At 48.6% G+C, this 16,567-nt stretch overlaps 3 protein-coding genes across 6 annotated transcripts in view; all 3 read left to right on the top strand.

Annotated features, from left to right (window-relative positions):
• me2 (malic enzyme 2, NAD(+)-dependent, mitochondrial) overlaps window positions 1-1,512 on the top strand; it is a 55,256-nt gene extending 53,744 nt beyond the window's left edge. The window contains exon 15 of the mRNA XM_060907642.1: window positions 86-1,512. Within this exon, the coding sequence (XP_060763625.1) occupies window positions 86-247 (162 nt within the window). The 3' untranslated portion in view covers window positions 248-1,512. The remainder of the gene's footprint in view (window positions 1-85) is intronic.
• On the top strand, window positions 605-5,403 carry LOC132872857 (uncharacterized). Its single transcript, XM_060907963.1, has 2 exons — window positions 605-673; window positions 4,078-5,403. The coding sequence occupies exons 1-2, from the start codon at window positions 605-607 to the stop codon at window positions 5,401-5,403; spliced, it is 1,395 nt and encodes a 464-aa protein (XP_060763946.1).
• smad4b (SMAD family member 4b) overlaps window positions 3,351-16,567 on the top strand; it is a 32,131-nt gene continuing 18,914 nt past the window's right edge. For all 4 annotated transcript variants that reach the window (XM_060907638.1, XM_060907639.1, XM_060907640.1 and 1 more), the window contains exon 1: window positions 3,351-3,452. The gene's annotated coding sequence lies outside the window, so the exon portion shown is untranslated. The remainder of the gene's footprint in view (window positions 3,453-16,567) is intronic.

Genomic DNA, 16,567 nt, shown 5'->3' with positions numbered 1-16,567 from the left:
TGTGTGTGTGTGTGTGTGTGTATATGCACACGTATGGAGGTGGAGTTGTGTGTCTAAGTGTGTGTTTTTGTGTGTGTGCGTGTAGGTGGTGGAGTACCTGTACAGTAAGGGCATGGCTTTCCGGTACCCAGAACCAGTGGATAAGGAGGCGTATGTGAGATCAGTTGTGTGGAACACGCAGTATGACTCCTTCCTCCCCGACACCTATGAATGGCCCGGTGTCTCCCACAGCCCTGCACTCGATTAATCCCCATATTCTTGTTGATTCCAAATACCTCCGTCTGAATTCACAGCCCTAGAACTCAAAGTGAAGGAACATACCAGCTGTATGTGTGCACTGAATACATTATATAAATTATTGGCATAATACACTCGCACTTGACGCACACTCTTGGTGCACACAATTTCTCACACAGTTTTGTGCAACACGAACAAAATCCACCAGTAATCTTCATCTGTGTCATAGCTGCCATCATTCACAACACTCCATTAGACTGCTTTACTAATCCCAGTCTGTCCACCCCTGAAGGAAATGTCACCAAATCCCATTCACCCCTAAAGGAACGATTCATTCTTTGATAGCAAAATCTTTCTGCTGGTCAAAATGGGTGATGGTGGACCCTGGAGTCTACCCCAGGATGTGCTGTTGGAATACACCCTGGGTGGGAAGTCAGTCAGTCACACTTGCAGCTGAGCCATAGACTGGTGTGCGTTTGTGATCAAAGCAGAGAACCCAGAGGAACCCACAGGGGTAGAAGATATGGAGCTCCACATAGAGAGTAAACTGAGATCAGGATGGAACCCTGCTACTGTAAGGAAGTGATGATACCTGCTGCTTATCTCTGCTCCGCCCGCTCCTGAAGTGGGTTATCTCTGCTCCGCCTACACCTGCAGCTGTTTAATTTGTACAAGCCTGTGATATTTTTTAAAATGTGTAATGAGCACCAACACATCTCTGCAAATGACTAAGGATTTTTTGTCATGAGCTTCAAAACTGACCTCCTGTGACCTTTTTGTTGTACCCTAGCACTGTGTGTGTGTGTGTGTGTGTGTGTGTGTGTGTGTGTGTGTGTGTGTGTTATAGTAGCGGTGACTTGTTTCAGTTCAGCACTGTGTGTGTGTGTGTGTGTGTGTTACAGTAGCAGTGACTTGTTTCAGTTCAGCACTGTGTGTGTGTGTGTGTGTGTGTGTGTGTGTGTTATAGTAGCGGTGACTTGTTTCAGTTCAGCACTGTGTGTGTGTGTGTGTGTTATAGTAGCGGTGACTTGTTTCAGTTCAGCACTGTGTGTGTGTGTGTGTGTTACAGTAGCAGTGACTTGTTTCAGTTCAGCACTGTGTGTGTGTGTGTGTGTGTAGCTCTGTTTGAGAAGTTCTGAGAGTAACAGCCATGGACAGATTATTATTGCTGTTATTAGTATTAATAATTTGTGTCTGCTGTCTGCTCAATTTATTCCATTTCATTTGAAAATTTGGCTAAAAATATTTGCTGTGTGAATAAATTTATAAAGCGTGTGTGTGAGTATTTTCCTGAGTCACAACAATTAGTGTAAACAAATCTGTGACTTGTAGCTGCACTATTGTCAGATCTGCTGTTAGAGAAAATTGGTCAGAAGGTGTTGATTAATCACAATCCAGGATAAACACACATGGTGTAATATCTACTGAGGTGCAAAAAAATTCCAAGGTAGAAGGGTTAAAGACCTGAGAGCAGAGTGAAGTCCTGAACTCAGTCAACACTGTTGCAGAACAGCTGCTGCTTCAGGAGGACAGTTTCTGGAGGAAACTCAGGTTTCTGGAGGAAACTTGGGTGTCTGAGTTTATTTTTTAATGTGAGTGAGTAGTTCAGCTGATTTGATGCGATTCAATAAATCCGTGATCAAAAACTTTTCTCACTGGACACTTCACTACCTGATACTTTCAGTGAAACGCCTTCATCCTCAGAGCTTCCTGGAGGAGATTAATGATGTCATCTCACCTTTAATACAATCTCCAGTTTGATTGGTCAGGTTATCTGGAACAATTCTGACATTACTGTGAGAAACAAAACTTTATTTTACCCTAAATGGTTTGAACATGGTATATGTGATGTTATTTCTTTGTTTGATAATTCTGGCACTTTGTTGACATATGAGCAATTTTTGTCACGTTACTACTTCCCTATACCCTTTCGTCAATTTAACACAGTAATCAAAGCAATCCCTCAAGGATTAGCTCTTCTTATTAAAAGTCACTTATATCATTTACCTATTAATTCTCCTTCAGAAATTGTATTGAACGGCATTAATATATTTGATAAAAAATGTGACAAATGTGCGTCAGTCTCTTCAACTCAGGAACAGAATTTCTCCTAGAGGGAAATTCTTTTGGAACTCTCTAGTTCATAATATCAACTGGAAGAAGGCTTGGCTGCTACCTCACAAATATTGTATCACTAATAAAATAAATTCATTTTAAGATTCTTCACAAGATTTACCCTACAGATGTAAATATTTCCAAATACACTGACATAAGTTTGAATTGTTCTTTTTGTGATGAAGGTGAAACACTTGTACATTTATTTTTTGACTGTAAGATGGTAAAACAATTTCTAACAGACCTTAGTTTCTATTTTTTTGCGCAGCAGGGTCATTATGTTTTCACTCTTAAAGATATTTTCTTCTACTATGAAAACTCAACTGATTTATTGTTTGAATTTTTAGTTCATTTTTATATTTTACAGGCTAAGTTTTTCATTCATAAACAGAAATGGCAAAATAATCAGCCTCTCTTTAATATTTTTATTCTAGAAATGACCTCTCTTCTCAACTCTCTCAAGTTTGTACGTAATAAGAAAAATACAAGACTTCTGAACGTTCTCTAATATATATTCCTTTTTTCCTTTTAGTTGATTAATGTATTTACTTTGTCTTTATGTACTTGTTTTAGTCATTTGTTCTTGTTTTACCTTATTGTCACATGTCAATGTCATTGTTGTTGTTTTATTGCAATAATAATAAAAAAAAGTTTGATTGGTCAGAAGGTTGGCGTTATTTTCCTCCAGCAGCAGATAGTTCCGGCTGTAACGTGAACCACAGGTTTGTATTAACGCGCCCTAATTTTCTAATAGAGTGACTGCTGAGGTATCCGCGGAATCTGCCGCTGCTCCACACCGCGCTGCTCTTATTCCACAGGAATCAGCTTCCTGGGAGGCGCGCGCTGGCCTTCAACACTGAACCGCATCTCCATCATCTCCTCCCCCGCATGGGCTGAGGGCGGGGTTTTCCTCACGCTGAGGGCGGGGTTTTCCTCACGCTGAGGGCGGGGTTTTCCCTCACGTTGTGTGTCGGGTTGTGAGGAGAGTGGCAGTTGTGCGCATGCGCACAAGCAGCGGGCTTCTACCCTGTGTTATTGTTATTAAGGATGGCGGAATAAATGCACACACACACACCGGACTGTACAGCGCACACATGACTGTAAGTGTTAATTTAATATCTTTATCCATTCATAAAACCCTTTAAATGCACAGTAGTGCAGCTAAATGAGCTGTGAGTGACTTATGCTGTGCTGCACAGAGCGAATCTCCGCTAACGAGGCGGCGGCGGCTAACCGGAGCCGAGCTGCTGCTGCTGAGGAGACAAACAGCCCGTCAGGAATAAAACTAATCATCAGCTCACGCGTCGGTTCACAATTCTGAATAATCCCGGAGTCATGAGTCACTGTTCATGTGGCATTGCTTTATAGGGGTTAATTTAGCTTAGCATAGTTTAATGTGGATGCTAACGTGGGCTTTGTGTACATTAGCGTGAATTTTTAGCTGAGTGCAGGTGTGTGAGAGAGGGGGAGGGGGAGAACAGTTTAATACTTTTATACAAGCATCACGAGTTAATGTCTGTAGTACTAATCATAGCTAGTATTATGTATTTAGAGTTGAGTATCTTGATATTTAAAAGGATTAAAAAATTCGTCAGGTACTTTTTTAAAACACAAAATTAAACAAAAAGTGGGAGGGGAGGGGGACACAGAGAGAGAGAGATAAGGGGGAGGGAGGCGCAGCCACCTGCCCAACTTCAGCAGGTTTGCCAGTATTCGCCTTCTCAGTGGCAGTACCTGGCCCACCAGTATCCGGCCCACCAGTACCCCCGGAGGTATTCGCCTCCTCAGCGGCAGTATCCGTCCCACCAGTACCCGCGGAGGTATTCGCCTCCTCAGCGGCAGTATCCGTCCCACCGGTACTCGCGGGGGTATTCGCCTCCTCAGCGGCAGTATCCGTCCCACCTGTACCCACGGGGGTATTCGCCTCCTCAGCGGCAGTACCCGTCCCACCAGTACCCGCAGGGGTATTCGCCTCCTCAGCGGCAGTACCCGGCCCACCAGTACCCGGGGAGGTATTCGCCTCCTCAGCGGCAGTACCCGGGGAGGTATTCGCCTCCTCAGCGGCAGTACCCGGCCCACCAGTACCCACCGAGGTATTCGCCTCCTCAGCGGCAGTACCCGCCGAGGTATTCCCCTCCTCAGCGGCAGTACCCGGGGAGGTATTCGCCTCCTCAGCGGCAGTACCCGGCCCACCAGTACCCGCCGAGGTATTCCCCTCCTCAGCGGCAGTACCCGCAGGGGTATTCGCCTCCTCAGCGGCAGTACCCGGCCCACCAGTACCCGGGGAGGTATTCGCCTCCTCAGCGGCAGTACCCGGGGAGGTATTCGCCTCCTCAGCGGCAGTACCCGGCCCACCAGTACCCACCGAGGTATTCGCCTCCTCAGCGGCAGTACCCGGCCCACCAGTACCCGGGGAGGTATTCGCCTCCTCAGCGGCAGTACCCGGGGAGGTATTCGCCTCCTCAGCGGCAGTACCCGGCCCACCAGTACCCACCGAGGTATTCGCCTCCTCAGCGGCAGTACCCGGCCCACCAGTACCCGCCGAGGTATTCCCCTCCTCAGCGGCAGTACCCGGCCCACCAGTACCCGCCGAGGTATTCCCCTACTCAGCGGCAGTACCCGGCCCACCAGTACCCGCCGAGGTATTCGCCTCCTCAGCGGCAGTACCCGCCGAGGTATTCGCCTCCTCAGCGGCAGTACCCGGCCCGGCAGTACCCGCCGAGGTATTCGCCTCCTCAGCGGCAGTACCCGCCGAGGTATTCGCCTCCTCAGCGGCAGTACCCGCCGAGGTATTCGCCTCCTCAGCGGCAGTACCCGCCGAGGTATTCGCCTCCTCAGCGGCAGTACCCGCCGAGGTATTCGCCTCCTCAGCGGCAGTACCCGCCGAGGTATTCGCCTCCTCAGCGGCAGTACCCGGCCCACCAGTACCCGCCGAGGTATTCGCCTCCTCAGCGGCAGTACCCGGCCCACCAGTACCCGCCGAGGTATTCGCCTCCTCAGCGGCAGTACCCGGCCCACCAGTACCCGCCGAGGTATTCGCCTCCCCGGTGACAACAGCGGACTCGGCGGTGCTTGTGGAGGTATTCGCATCCTCAGCGGCACTGAAACAGAAGGTCATTGGTTGCTGTCTCGCTGCTGTAGTCGACAGGTGTCTCATAAGGCCGGACTTTCAGCTGAAGGCATCTCAGTATGTTGGTTCTGAACAACCTTTTAGGATAGAATTTACAGTAACATGATATCGACACACCATGTAACTAAACAAGAGTTAGCGAGTTGGCTAATAGATTCCTCACAAATCCAGTGTTCGAAATACCAGTCTGCATTTTGCAGAATGATTTTCAAGGTTGCAGAAGAAAAATTAAACAACCTGCAATTTTGCAGAATGAAAAAATCAGGCTCGGGATTCAATGGTTCTCAATTTAGCAAACTAGCGGCGCTGTAAATAAACTGAAACCTGCACCACGCGAACCTGACAGCGTTTTCCATGTCAAGGTTGAGCAATATTTACATAATACTGACGAAAGGCGACGACAACCAAATAAGGGCAGTTGCCATTTTCCGATGTAAGATTTCGTCACTTTTAATACCCGCCGGGAGGACCCGACAAGTACCTCGGCAGTGTTCGGCAGTTTCCGCCATGCATCTCCCAGAATTCAGTGCGACACAACAAACATGGCTCCCAAGAAGAGGATTGTTTCTTCGGGGCAAGAGTCCGACAAAAACGTCAAGAAAACAAGGATGATTTTGTTGTATCTCGGCAAAACCGGCAGCCAGCGTGACTCCAACAACAGCGACAGATCGCGCGTCCGCGAGGGTGACAAAAATGAATGTTTTGTTTCTTGAAGAACAGTTGTGTTCTATTTTTTATTGTGGTGATACCTTTATTAGTATGTTGTGTGGAAGGATAATGTGTGGGTGTGATAACTAGTACATTTATGAATTAGTTGGTTGTGGCAGCGGGGGCGTGGTCAAGCACCGGTCTGTGACAGGAGGGCGGAGTCAGGGAAGGTAAGTGGCAGAATCACTACACCTGAGAGCAATTAACCTGTGTTTGTGTCTTCCCAGTGACCGCGCCCTATATAAGGAGGGAGAGCAGAGGAGATCCCTGAACGAGACACCCGTCGTGTGCGTGTCTGTTTGAGTTATGGTTAGACTGAAAAGTGAACCAATAAATGCTCATTTGAACCTGATCTCTGTCCTGCCGTCCTCTGTGCTCCACCCACCAGTACTGAACCGTTACAGTGGTGCCGAAACCCGGGATCTGGAGCACAGCAGCCTCACAGCCCCATGGAGTCCGCCCCGTTTGCTGAACTGGTCCATGCCCTCGCCACGGCCCAGCAAAGCCAGCACCAGGCGCTACCCACCCTCCGAAAGGAGCAAGAAGAGCGGTTCGAGGCCCTGGTGTTGGCCCAACGGCACCTCCTCGCGTCGGCGGGGTCCACCAGCGCTCCTACCGCAGGCCCGTCTCCCCTCACTGTCACCAAGATGGGCCCGCAGGACGACCCCGAGGCGTTCCTCACGTTATTTGAACAGGTCGCCGAAGCCTCGGGGTGGCCGACGGAGCAGCGCGCGGCGCGCCTTATCCCCCTGCTAACGGGAGAGGCACAGCTGGCCGCGCTACAGCTCCCCACCGACCGCCGGCTGGCCTACGCGGACCTCCGCCGGGCCGTCCTCCAGCGCGTGGGGCGCACCCCAGAATAACAGCGCCAGCGCTTCCGCGCGCTGCAGTTGGAGGAAGTCGGCCGGCCGTTCGCGTTCGGCCAGCAGCTCCGGGACGCCTGCTGGCGGTGGCTGAGGGCCAACGATCGCGACGCCGAGGGAATCGTCGACCAGGTGGTACTGGAACAGTTCATCGCCCGCTTACCAGCAGGAACTGCGGAGTGGGTCCAGTGCCACCGCCCGGCATCGCTGGATCAGGCAGTCGAGCTGGCGGAGGATCATCTGGCGGCTGTCCCGGCGGCAGGACAGCAGATGGCATCATCTCTTCTCTCCTCTTCTCTCTCTCTCTCTCTCCCTCCCTCCTGTGTCCCGTCCTCGCCCCATTCTCCCACCGCGGAGGCGGGGGCCGGCACCACCCCAGCCAGCCTGCCGCACCCGCGGTGCCCTCACGTTTCTCCCTTCTGTGTCTGTCTCTCCCCCACCTCAGGTGAGTGAGCCCCAGATCACTGGTGCAGAGGGAAAGCCCGGGCCGGTTTGCTGGCGCTGCGGGGAGCCGGGCCACCTTCAACAGCAGTGCACAGCAATGGAAGTAGGCGCGGTGGTTCGGATCCCCGACGCACCAGAGGCCGCCCTCGATCAGGCTGGAGCGTATCGCATACCGGTGAGTATCCAAGGGGCTACATATCAGGCGTTGGTGGATTCTGGTTGTAATCAGACCTCAATTCGCCAAAGCCTGGTTCAAAATGAGGCATTGGGGGGAGCACAAGGGGTGAAGGTGTTGTGTGTGCACGGGGATGTTCACCGCTACCCTTTGGTGTCGGTCCACATTATTTTCAGAGGGGAAAAATTTATAGTGAAGGCGGCGGTTAATCCTCGCCTTACCCACTCTTTGATTTTGGGGACTGATTGGCCGGGATTTCGAGGTTTAATGACGCGCCTAGTAGAGAGTGGGTCCTGCCATTTGACAGGGGGAGGTCCCGGTGTCGCTTTGGCGGGAGCAGCTGTCACAGAGCCGTCTACGTCATCTCCGCGTCAGAGTGAGGAGCCGCCGGCTCCTCCTCTCTCTCGGGGAATCCCTCGCGGATTTCCCATTAGAGCAGTCGCGAGACGAGACTCTGCGGCATGCGTTTGACCACGTGAGAGTAATCGATGGTTAAATGCTCCAGCCGAACGCCACCCCGTCCTTTCCCTACTTCGCGATTATGAAGGATAGATTATACCGAGTGACGCAGGACACTCAAACTAAGGAGCGAGTCACACAGCTTTTAATTCCGAAGAGCCGCCGGGAATTGGTATTCCAGGCGGCTCACTTTAATCCCATGGCTGGACACTTAGGGCAGGATAAAACACTAGCCCGAATAATGGCCCGATTCTATTGGCCGGGGATTCGCGGCGATGTCCGTAGGTGGTGTACGGCATGCCGCGAATGCCAGTTAGTAAACCCAGCAGCCATTCCAAAAGCGCCATTGCGCCCTCTACCGTTAATCGAGACCCCGTTTGAGAGAATTGGGATGGATCTCGTCGGGCCATTAGATCGGTCAGCACGAGGGTACCGCTTTATATTAGTTCTGGTGGACTATGCAACGCAATACCCAGAAGCAGTGCCTCTGCGCAATATCTCAGCACGCAGTATTGCAGAGGCACTCTTCCGTGTCATCTCCCGAGTTGGAATCCCAAAAGAGATTCTGACTGATCAAGGCACTACGTTTATGTCATGAACACTGCGCGAACTGTATGGGTTACTGGGGATTAAGCCGATCTGCACCAGCGTGTATCACCCACAAACGGACGGTTTAGTGGAACGGTTCAACCGCACCCTCAAAAATATTATTAAGAAATTCGTAAGTGAGGACGCACGTAATTGGGATAAGTGGCTCGAACCCTTGCTGTTCTCAGTGCGAGAGGTCCCCCAAGCCTCCACGGGGTTCTCCCCATTCGAATTATTATATGGGCGTAAGTTGCGCGGCATCCTGGACGTGCTGCGGGAAAATTGGGAGGAGGGACCTTCACAAAGTAAGAACGAAATTCAGTACGTTATGGACCTGCGCGCAAAACTCCACACGCTCACCCACCTAACTCAGGAGAATTTGCGGCAGGCCCAGGAACGGCAAGCCCGCCTGTACAACAAGGGTACGCGCCTTAGAGAGTTCACACCTGGAGATAAGGTTCTCGTACTGTTACCCACGTCGAGCTCCAAATTGATCGCCAAGTGGCAAGGACCCTTTGAGGTCACACGGCGGGTCGGGGACGTCGACTATGAGGTGAGGCGAACGGACAGGGGTGGGGCGCTACAGATTTACCACCTCAATCTGCTTAAACTCTGGAACGAGGAGGTCCCCGTGGCGTTGGTGTCGGTGGTTCCGGAGAAGGCGGAGCTGGGGCCGGAGGTTCAAAAAGGGACATTGGCATCACGTACCTCTCCGGTCCCCTGTGGAGACCACCTCTCCCCAACCCAACTCACGGAGGTCGCCCAGTTGCAGACCGAGTTTTCGGATGTGTTCTTGCCCCTGCCCGGTCGCACTAACCTCATAGAGCACCACATAGAGACGCCCCCGGGGGTGGTAGTGCGTAGCCGCCCGTACAAGCTACCTGAACACAAAAAAAAGGTGGTTCGGGAAGAACTTCAGACCATGCTCAAAATGGGCATCATCGAGGAGTCCCACAGTGACTGGAGCAGCCCGGTGGTCTTGGTACCCAAGGCCGACGGGTCGGTCCGGTTCTGTGTGGACTATAGAAAAGTCAACGCGGTGTCTAAATTCGACGCATACCCAATGCCTCGTATTGATGAGTTGCTCGATCGACTCGGCACTGCTCGCTTTTATTCGACGCTGGATTTGACGAAGGGATATTGGCAGATCCCCTTGACTCCACTATCCCTAGAAAAAACGGCCTTTTCCACACCGTTTGGTTTACACCAATTCGTCACCCTTCCGTTTGGGCTGTTTGGGGCGCCCGCTACGTTTCAGCGGCTGATGGACAGAGTCCTCCGCCCTCACGCCATTTATGCGGCCGCATATTTAGATGATATCATCATCTATAGTAATGACTGGCAGCGGCACCTCGAACATCTGAGGGCCGTCCTTAGGTCGCTGAGGCGAGCGGGGCTCACAGCCAACCTAAAGAAGTGTGCGATTGGGCGGGTGGAAGTACGGTATCTGGGCTTCCACTTGGGCAACGGGCAGGTGCGTCCACAAATTAATAAGACGGCAGCAATTGCGGCCTGCCCGAGGCCCAAGACCAAAAAGGGGGTGAGACAGTTCCTGGGGCTGGCTGGCTATTATCATAGGTTTATACCTAATTATTCGGATGTCACCAGCCCGCTGACTGATCTCACTAAAAAGGGGGCACCAGACCCGGTCCAGTGGACGGAGCAATGCCAGCGGGCTTTCTCAGAGGTAAAGGCTGCACTGTGTGGGGGGCCACTTCTACACTCCCCTGACTTTTCTCTCCCTTTTATGTTGCAGACCGATGCGTCAGACAGAGGGCTGGGGGCGGTTTTGTCCCAGGAGGTGGAGGGGGAAGACCGCCCCGTCCTGTATATCAGCAGGAAGCTGTCGGTGCGTGAGGGGCGCTACAGCACCATAGAGAAAGAGTGTTTGGCCATCAAGTGGGCGGTTCTCGCCCTCCGGTACTACCTGCTGGGGCGCCCTTTCACCCTCTGTTCGGACCACGCGCCCCTCCAGTGGCTCCACCGCATGAAAGATGCCAACGCGCGGATCACCCGTTGGTATCTGGCGCTCCAACCCTTTAATTTCAAGGTGGTCCACAGGCCGGGGGCGCAGATGGTCGTGGCGGACTTCCTCTCCCGTCGGGGGGGGGAGTCGGCTGCAGGCCGGACGGCCGCCCGGCCTGAGTTGGGCGGTGGAGGTATGTGGCAGCGGGGGTGTGGTCAAGCACCAGTCTGTGACAGGAGGGCGGAGTCAGGGAAGGTAAGTGGCAGAATCACTACACCTGAGAGCAATTAACCTGTGTTTGTGTCTTCCCAGTGACCGCACCCTATATAAGGAGGGAGAGCAGAGAGCAGAGGAGATCCCTGAACGAGACACCCGTCGTGTGTGTGTCTGTTTGAGTTATGGTTAGACTGAAAAGTGAACCAATAAATGCTCATTTGAACCTGATCTCTGTCCTGCCGTCCTCTGTGCTCCACCCACCAGTACTGAACCGTTACATTGGTATACTTCAAGTTGTAGTAGCCCGTAGTGTCAGGGCGAGGGGGATGAAAGACCTGTGGAGGTATCATGGAATGAAATTAAAAATAGAGTGAGAGAATAAAGAATTACAATAATGCTATGAGTTGTAAAGCTAGATATGATGTAAACATAGGCATTATTAGGTTGAGAAGGGTGTAGTATGGAGGCTTGTGTATTTGCAGAAAATATTTCCAAATTGCAGAACAAAATTTTGACATTCTGTGATTTTGCAGAACACTGGAAAAAAGTATTTCGACCACTGCAAATCATACAAACAAATTTATTTGGTAATAGTCACTGGATGATAAGAGAGTAGTGATTATTTCTCTGTAACTTTTCAAAAAAATTAGTAAAAAAAAAAAAGAAGAAGAAACTTATTAATGCATCTCAAACAATTACAACCCCGATTCCAAAAAAGTTGGGACAAAGTACAAATTGTAAATAAAAACGGAATGCAATAATTTACAAATCTCAAAAACTGATATTGTATTCACAATAGAACATAGACAACATATCAAATGTCGAAAGTGAGACATTTTGAAATTTCATGCCAAATATTGGCTCATTTTGAAATTTCATGATAGCAACACATCTCAAAAAAGTTGGGACAGGGGCAATAAGAGGCTGGAAAAGTTAAAGGTACAAAAAAGGAACAGCTGGAGGACCAAATTGCAACTCATTAGGTCAATTGGCAATAGGCAAATGGGTATAAAAAGAGCATCTTGGAGTGGCAGCGGCTCTCAGAAGTAAAGATGGGAAGAGGATCACCAATCCCCCTAATTCTGTGCCGACAAATAGTGGAGCAATATCAGAAAGGAGTTCGACAGTGTAAAACTGCAAAGAGTTTGAACATATCATCTACAGTGCATAATGTCATCAAAAGATTCAGAGAATCTGGAAGAATCTCTGTGCATAAGGGTCAAGGCCGGAAAACCATACTGGGTGCCCGTGATCTTCGGGCCCTTAGACGGCACTGCATCACATACAGGCATGCTTCTGTATTGGAAATCACAAAATGGGCTCAGGAATATTTCCAGAGAACATTATCTGTGAACATAATTCACCGTGCCATCCACCGTTGCCAGCTAAAACTCTATAGTTCAAAGAAGAAGCCGTATCTAAACATGATCCAGAAGCGCAGACGTCTTCTCTGGGCCAAGGCTCATTTAAAATGGACTGTGGCAAAGTGGAAAACCGTTCTGTGGTCAGACGAATCAAAATTTGAAGTTCTTTATGGAAATCAGGGACGCCGTGTCATTCGGACTAATGAGGAGAAGGACGACCCGAGTTGTTATCAGCGCTCAGTTCAGAAGCCTGCATCTCTGATGGTATGGGGTTGCATTAGTGCGTGTGGCATGGGCAGCTTACACATCTGGAAAGACACCATCAATGCTGAAAGGTATATCCAGGTTCTAGAGCAACATATGCTCCCATCCAGACGACGTCTTTTTCAGGGAAGACCTTGCATTTTCCAACATGACAATGCCAAACCACATACTGCATCAATTACAGCATCATGGCTGCGTAGAAGAAGGGTCCGGGTACTGAACTGGCCAGCCTGCAGTCCAGATCTTTCACCCATAGAAAACATTTGGCGCATCACAAAACGGAAGATACGACAAAAAAGACCTAAGACAGTTGAGCAACTAGAATCCTACATTATTATAATAATAATAATAATAATAAGTTAAATTTATATAGCGCCTTTCAAGAAACCCAAGGACGCTTTACAATTATAGACAAAGAAAAAAAATAATAATAAATGAATAAAAAATAAAAAGTAACCAAGTAGGGGTCAAGATGTAATTCCAGTGGTGCAGCAGCCACAGTCCCACCAAAAGGCGCATGAAAATGAGTCCCACATCTCCAGCACAGCTGCCGTGACGCCGTCAGCAACATCGCTCGAACACCATGCCGTGGATCCACAAAGCGAGCAGAGAAGCTCCGCCACGCAGAGCGCTGGTGTGTCCCAAACCGCCTGCACAGCCGCCGCGACGCCACCGAGCAACATCGCTCAGAACATCACACCAAGCGTTAAAGCACAGAGCGCTGGACAACCATGAATGTTAAATGAGCAATGAGCTCACTGCAGTCCACAGCTGGGAGCGCAGGCATCACCCACAGCGAACCAAGGCCTGGAGGGAACCGACGCCCAAAACTGGGTCCGGAGCTACACCACCACCGGCGGACAAAACACTCAAACAAACATCAAACTACACAAACACACAGGAAAAAAAAATAAATGAAATGAAAATTGAAAAAAAAAAAATAAAAAGCTCTGACAAGAATGGGTTAACATTCCTATCCCTAAACTTGAGCAACTTGTCTCCTCAGTCCCCAGACGTTTACAGACTGTTGTAAAGAGAAAAGGGGATGTCTCACAGTGGGAAACATGGCCTTGTCCCAACTTTTTTGAGATGTGTTGTTGTCATGAAATTTAAAGTCACCTAATTTTTCTCTTTAAATGATACATTTTCTCAGTTTAAACATTTGATATGTCATCTATGTTCTATTCTGAATAAAATATGGAATTTTGAAACTTCATCATTGCATTCTGTTTTTATTTACAATTTGTACTTTGTCCCAAGGCGGCACGGTGGTGTAGTGGTTAGCGCTGTCGCCTCACAGCAAGAAGGTCCGGGTTCGAGCCCCGTGGCCGGCGAGGGCCTTTCTGTGCGGAGTTTGCATGTTCTCCCCGTGTCCGCGTGGGTTTCCTCCGGGTGCTCCGGTTTCCCCCACAGTCCAAAGACATGCAGGTTAGGTTAACTGGTGACTCTAAATTGAGCGTAGGTGTGAATGTGAGTGTGAATGGTTGTCTGTGTCTATGTGTCAGCCCTGTGATGACCTGGCGACTTGTCCAGGGTGAACCCCGCCTTTCGCCCGTAGTCAGCTGGGATAGGCTCCAGCTTGCCTGCGACCCTGTAGAACAGGATAAAGCGGCTAGAGATAATGAGATGAGATGAGAGTTTGTCCCAACTTTTTTGGAATCGGGGTTGTAGAATATCATGAAGAAATTCAATATTTTCTATCAGTTATTTAAGGGAGTGAAAATGTAATGTGTTCTAGACTCATTACATAGAAACTCAAATATTTTAAGCCTTTTTCCCTTTCAATTTTGATAATTATGGCCTTCTGCATGAAAAAAACCTCAAAATATTAGACTATTTAATTTTGAGTAAAACACTATGAACACTGTGTATGTCTCGGTCTAGTTCAGTCCACAAAACCCCAACCATGGAGAAGACTGCTGACTTGACAGTTGTCCAGAAGACAGTCAGCGCCTCCCTCCATAAGGAGAGTAAGCCACAGAAGGTCGTTGCTGAAAAGGCTGGCTGGAAAAGGTGCACAAGCAAAAGGGATGGGCACAGCCTCAAGAGGACCGTCAAGAAAAGTCAATTCAAGAACTTGGGAGAGCTTCACAAGGAGTGGACTGAGGCTGGTGTCAGTGCATCAAGAGCCACCACGCACAGACGTCTTCAGGAAAGGGGCTACATCTGTCCCATTCCTCATATCAAGCCCCTCTTGAACCAGAGACAGTGTCAGAAGCGTCTTACCTGGGCTAAGGACAGAAAGAACTGGACTGTTGCTCAGTGGTCCAAAGTCCTCTTTTCAGATGAAAGTAAATTTTGCATTTCATTTGCAAATCAAGGTCTGAGAGTCTAGAGGAAGAGTGGAGAGGCACAGAATCCAAGGGGTTTGAAGTCCAGTGTGAAGTTTCCACAGTCTGTGATGATTTGGGGTGCCATGTCATCTGCTGGTGTTGGTCCACTGGATTTTATCAAGTCCAAAGTCAACGCAGCATCTACCAGGAGATTCTCGAGCACTTCATGCTTCCATCTGCTGACAAGCTTTATGGAGATGCTGATTTCCTTTTCCTGCAAGACCCAGCACCTGCCCACAGTGACAAAACTTCTACCAAATGGTTTGTTGATATTACTGCGCTTGATTGGCCAGCCGACTCACCTAAGCTGAACCCCAGAGAGAATCTATGGGCGACTGCAAGGGCAAATACAGCCCCAATTACATACCGTATAACGGCGCCCAAATTACGGGCTTGTCAAAAGGCCCAAAATAGAACATACGAAAATCGCCCAAATTAGAAGAAAAAATCCTGTTTCATAAGGGTGGAGAACCCAAAATATTTTAAAATTATTGTTAAATGTCATTTTTTGGCATATATATATTTCAATTTGTTGTTCAGTCACTTCATAATATGAAGTGAACATGAAATGCGTCTAGCGATTACCGTAAACCGTGTCTGAGTCTCTGACGTCTGAATGTGGTAAAATATACTTCCTTTGTTTATGTTGTGAAATTCTCAACAATTCATGATAACACGTGGCTGTCGGTTTGTGATACTGTTGATAGTATAGATCGACAAGTGGTCGTCATGCCGGGTCGTGGTAGACCTAAGACAACTGGTAAATCACATAATAAGAACAGCAGTTTATATATTCATGGAAAACGCACAATCGATGGCATTATTAAGTCTCCAGGCGGGGGAATGGGGAGGTTTATCACACGACAGAACAGTCAGAAGACATCAGACGATATTGTTGACAAGGTCGAGGTCATTGACTTGTCGTCTGCAACAGCTGCCTTACAGTTGCCAGGTACACTATGGATTTTTATTACATATTTTATGTGAGACTTTTATGTAATCTGCTTTGTACCAGCTTATTTTTAAACTTAAGTGAAAATTATTTTTATCCCATTTATGCCCAAATTAATTTATAACAAATTATATTGGAAGTTGAATTGAAATAGATGTGCGCCCAAATAGATGCTGTGATCATAATTAGGCTTACAAAATATAGCATAAGCTATTATAAAATTTTTAGGCTTGCTACGCTCGCCATGGTGCCCAAATTAAAAACTTGTCTTTGCCCCTGGACTGTCAAGAGGAAGATGAGAAACACCCGACCCAAAAATACAGACGAGCTGAAGGCCACTATCAAAGCAGCCTGGGCTTCAGTAACACCTCAGCAGTGCCACAGGCTGATCGCCTCCATGCCACGCCCCTTCGAAGCAGTAATTCATGGTAAAGGAGCCTCAACCGAGTACTGAGTGTATAAATGAACAGACTTTTCAGAAGTGGGACATTTCTGGATTGTAAATCCTGTTTTGATTGATCTTTGGAAATATTCTAATAATCTGAGAGACTGGATTTCTGATTTCCATGAGCTATAAGCTATAATCATCAAAATTACAACAAAAAGAAGGCTTGAAATATTTCACTTTACATGTAATGAACATAGAACATACGAAAGCTTACCTTTTTGAGTTAAATTATAAAAAGAAACCTTTTCACAATATTCTAATTGTTTGAAATGCACTAGTCTTTGTATATGAAATCACTTTTCTGT

This window comes from Neoarius graeffei, chromosome 24, assembly GCF_027579695.1.
Source record: "Neoarius graeffei isolate fNeoGra1 chromosome 24, fNeoGra1.pri, whole genome shotgun sequence".
NCBI classification, from domain to species: Eukaryota; Metazoa; Chordata; class Actinopteri; order Siluriformes; family Ariidae; genus Neoarius; species Neoarius graeffei.
This window is presented reverse-complemented; position numbering and strand designations above follow the sequence as displayed.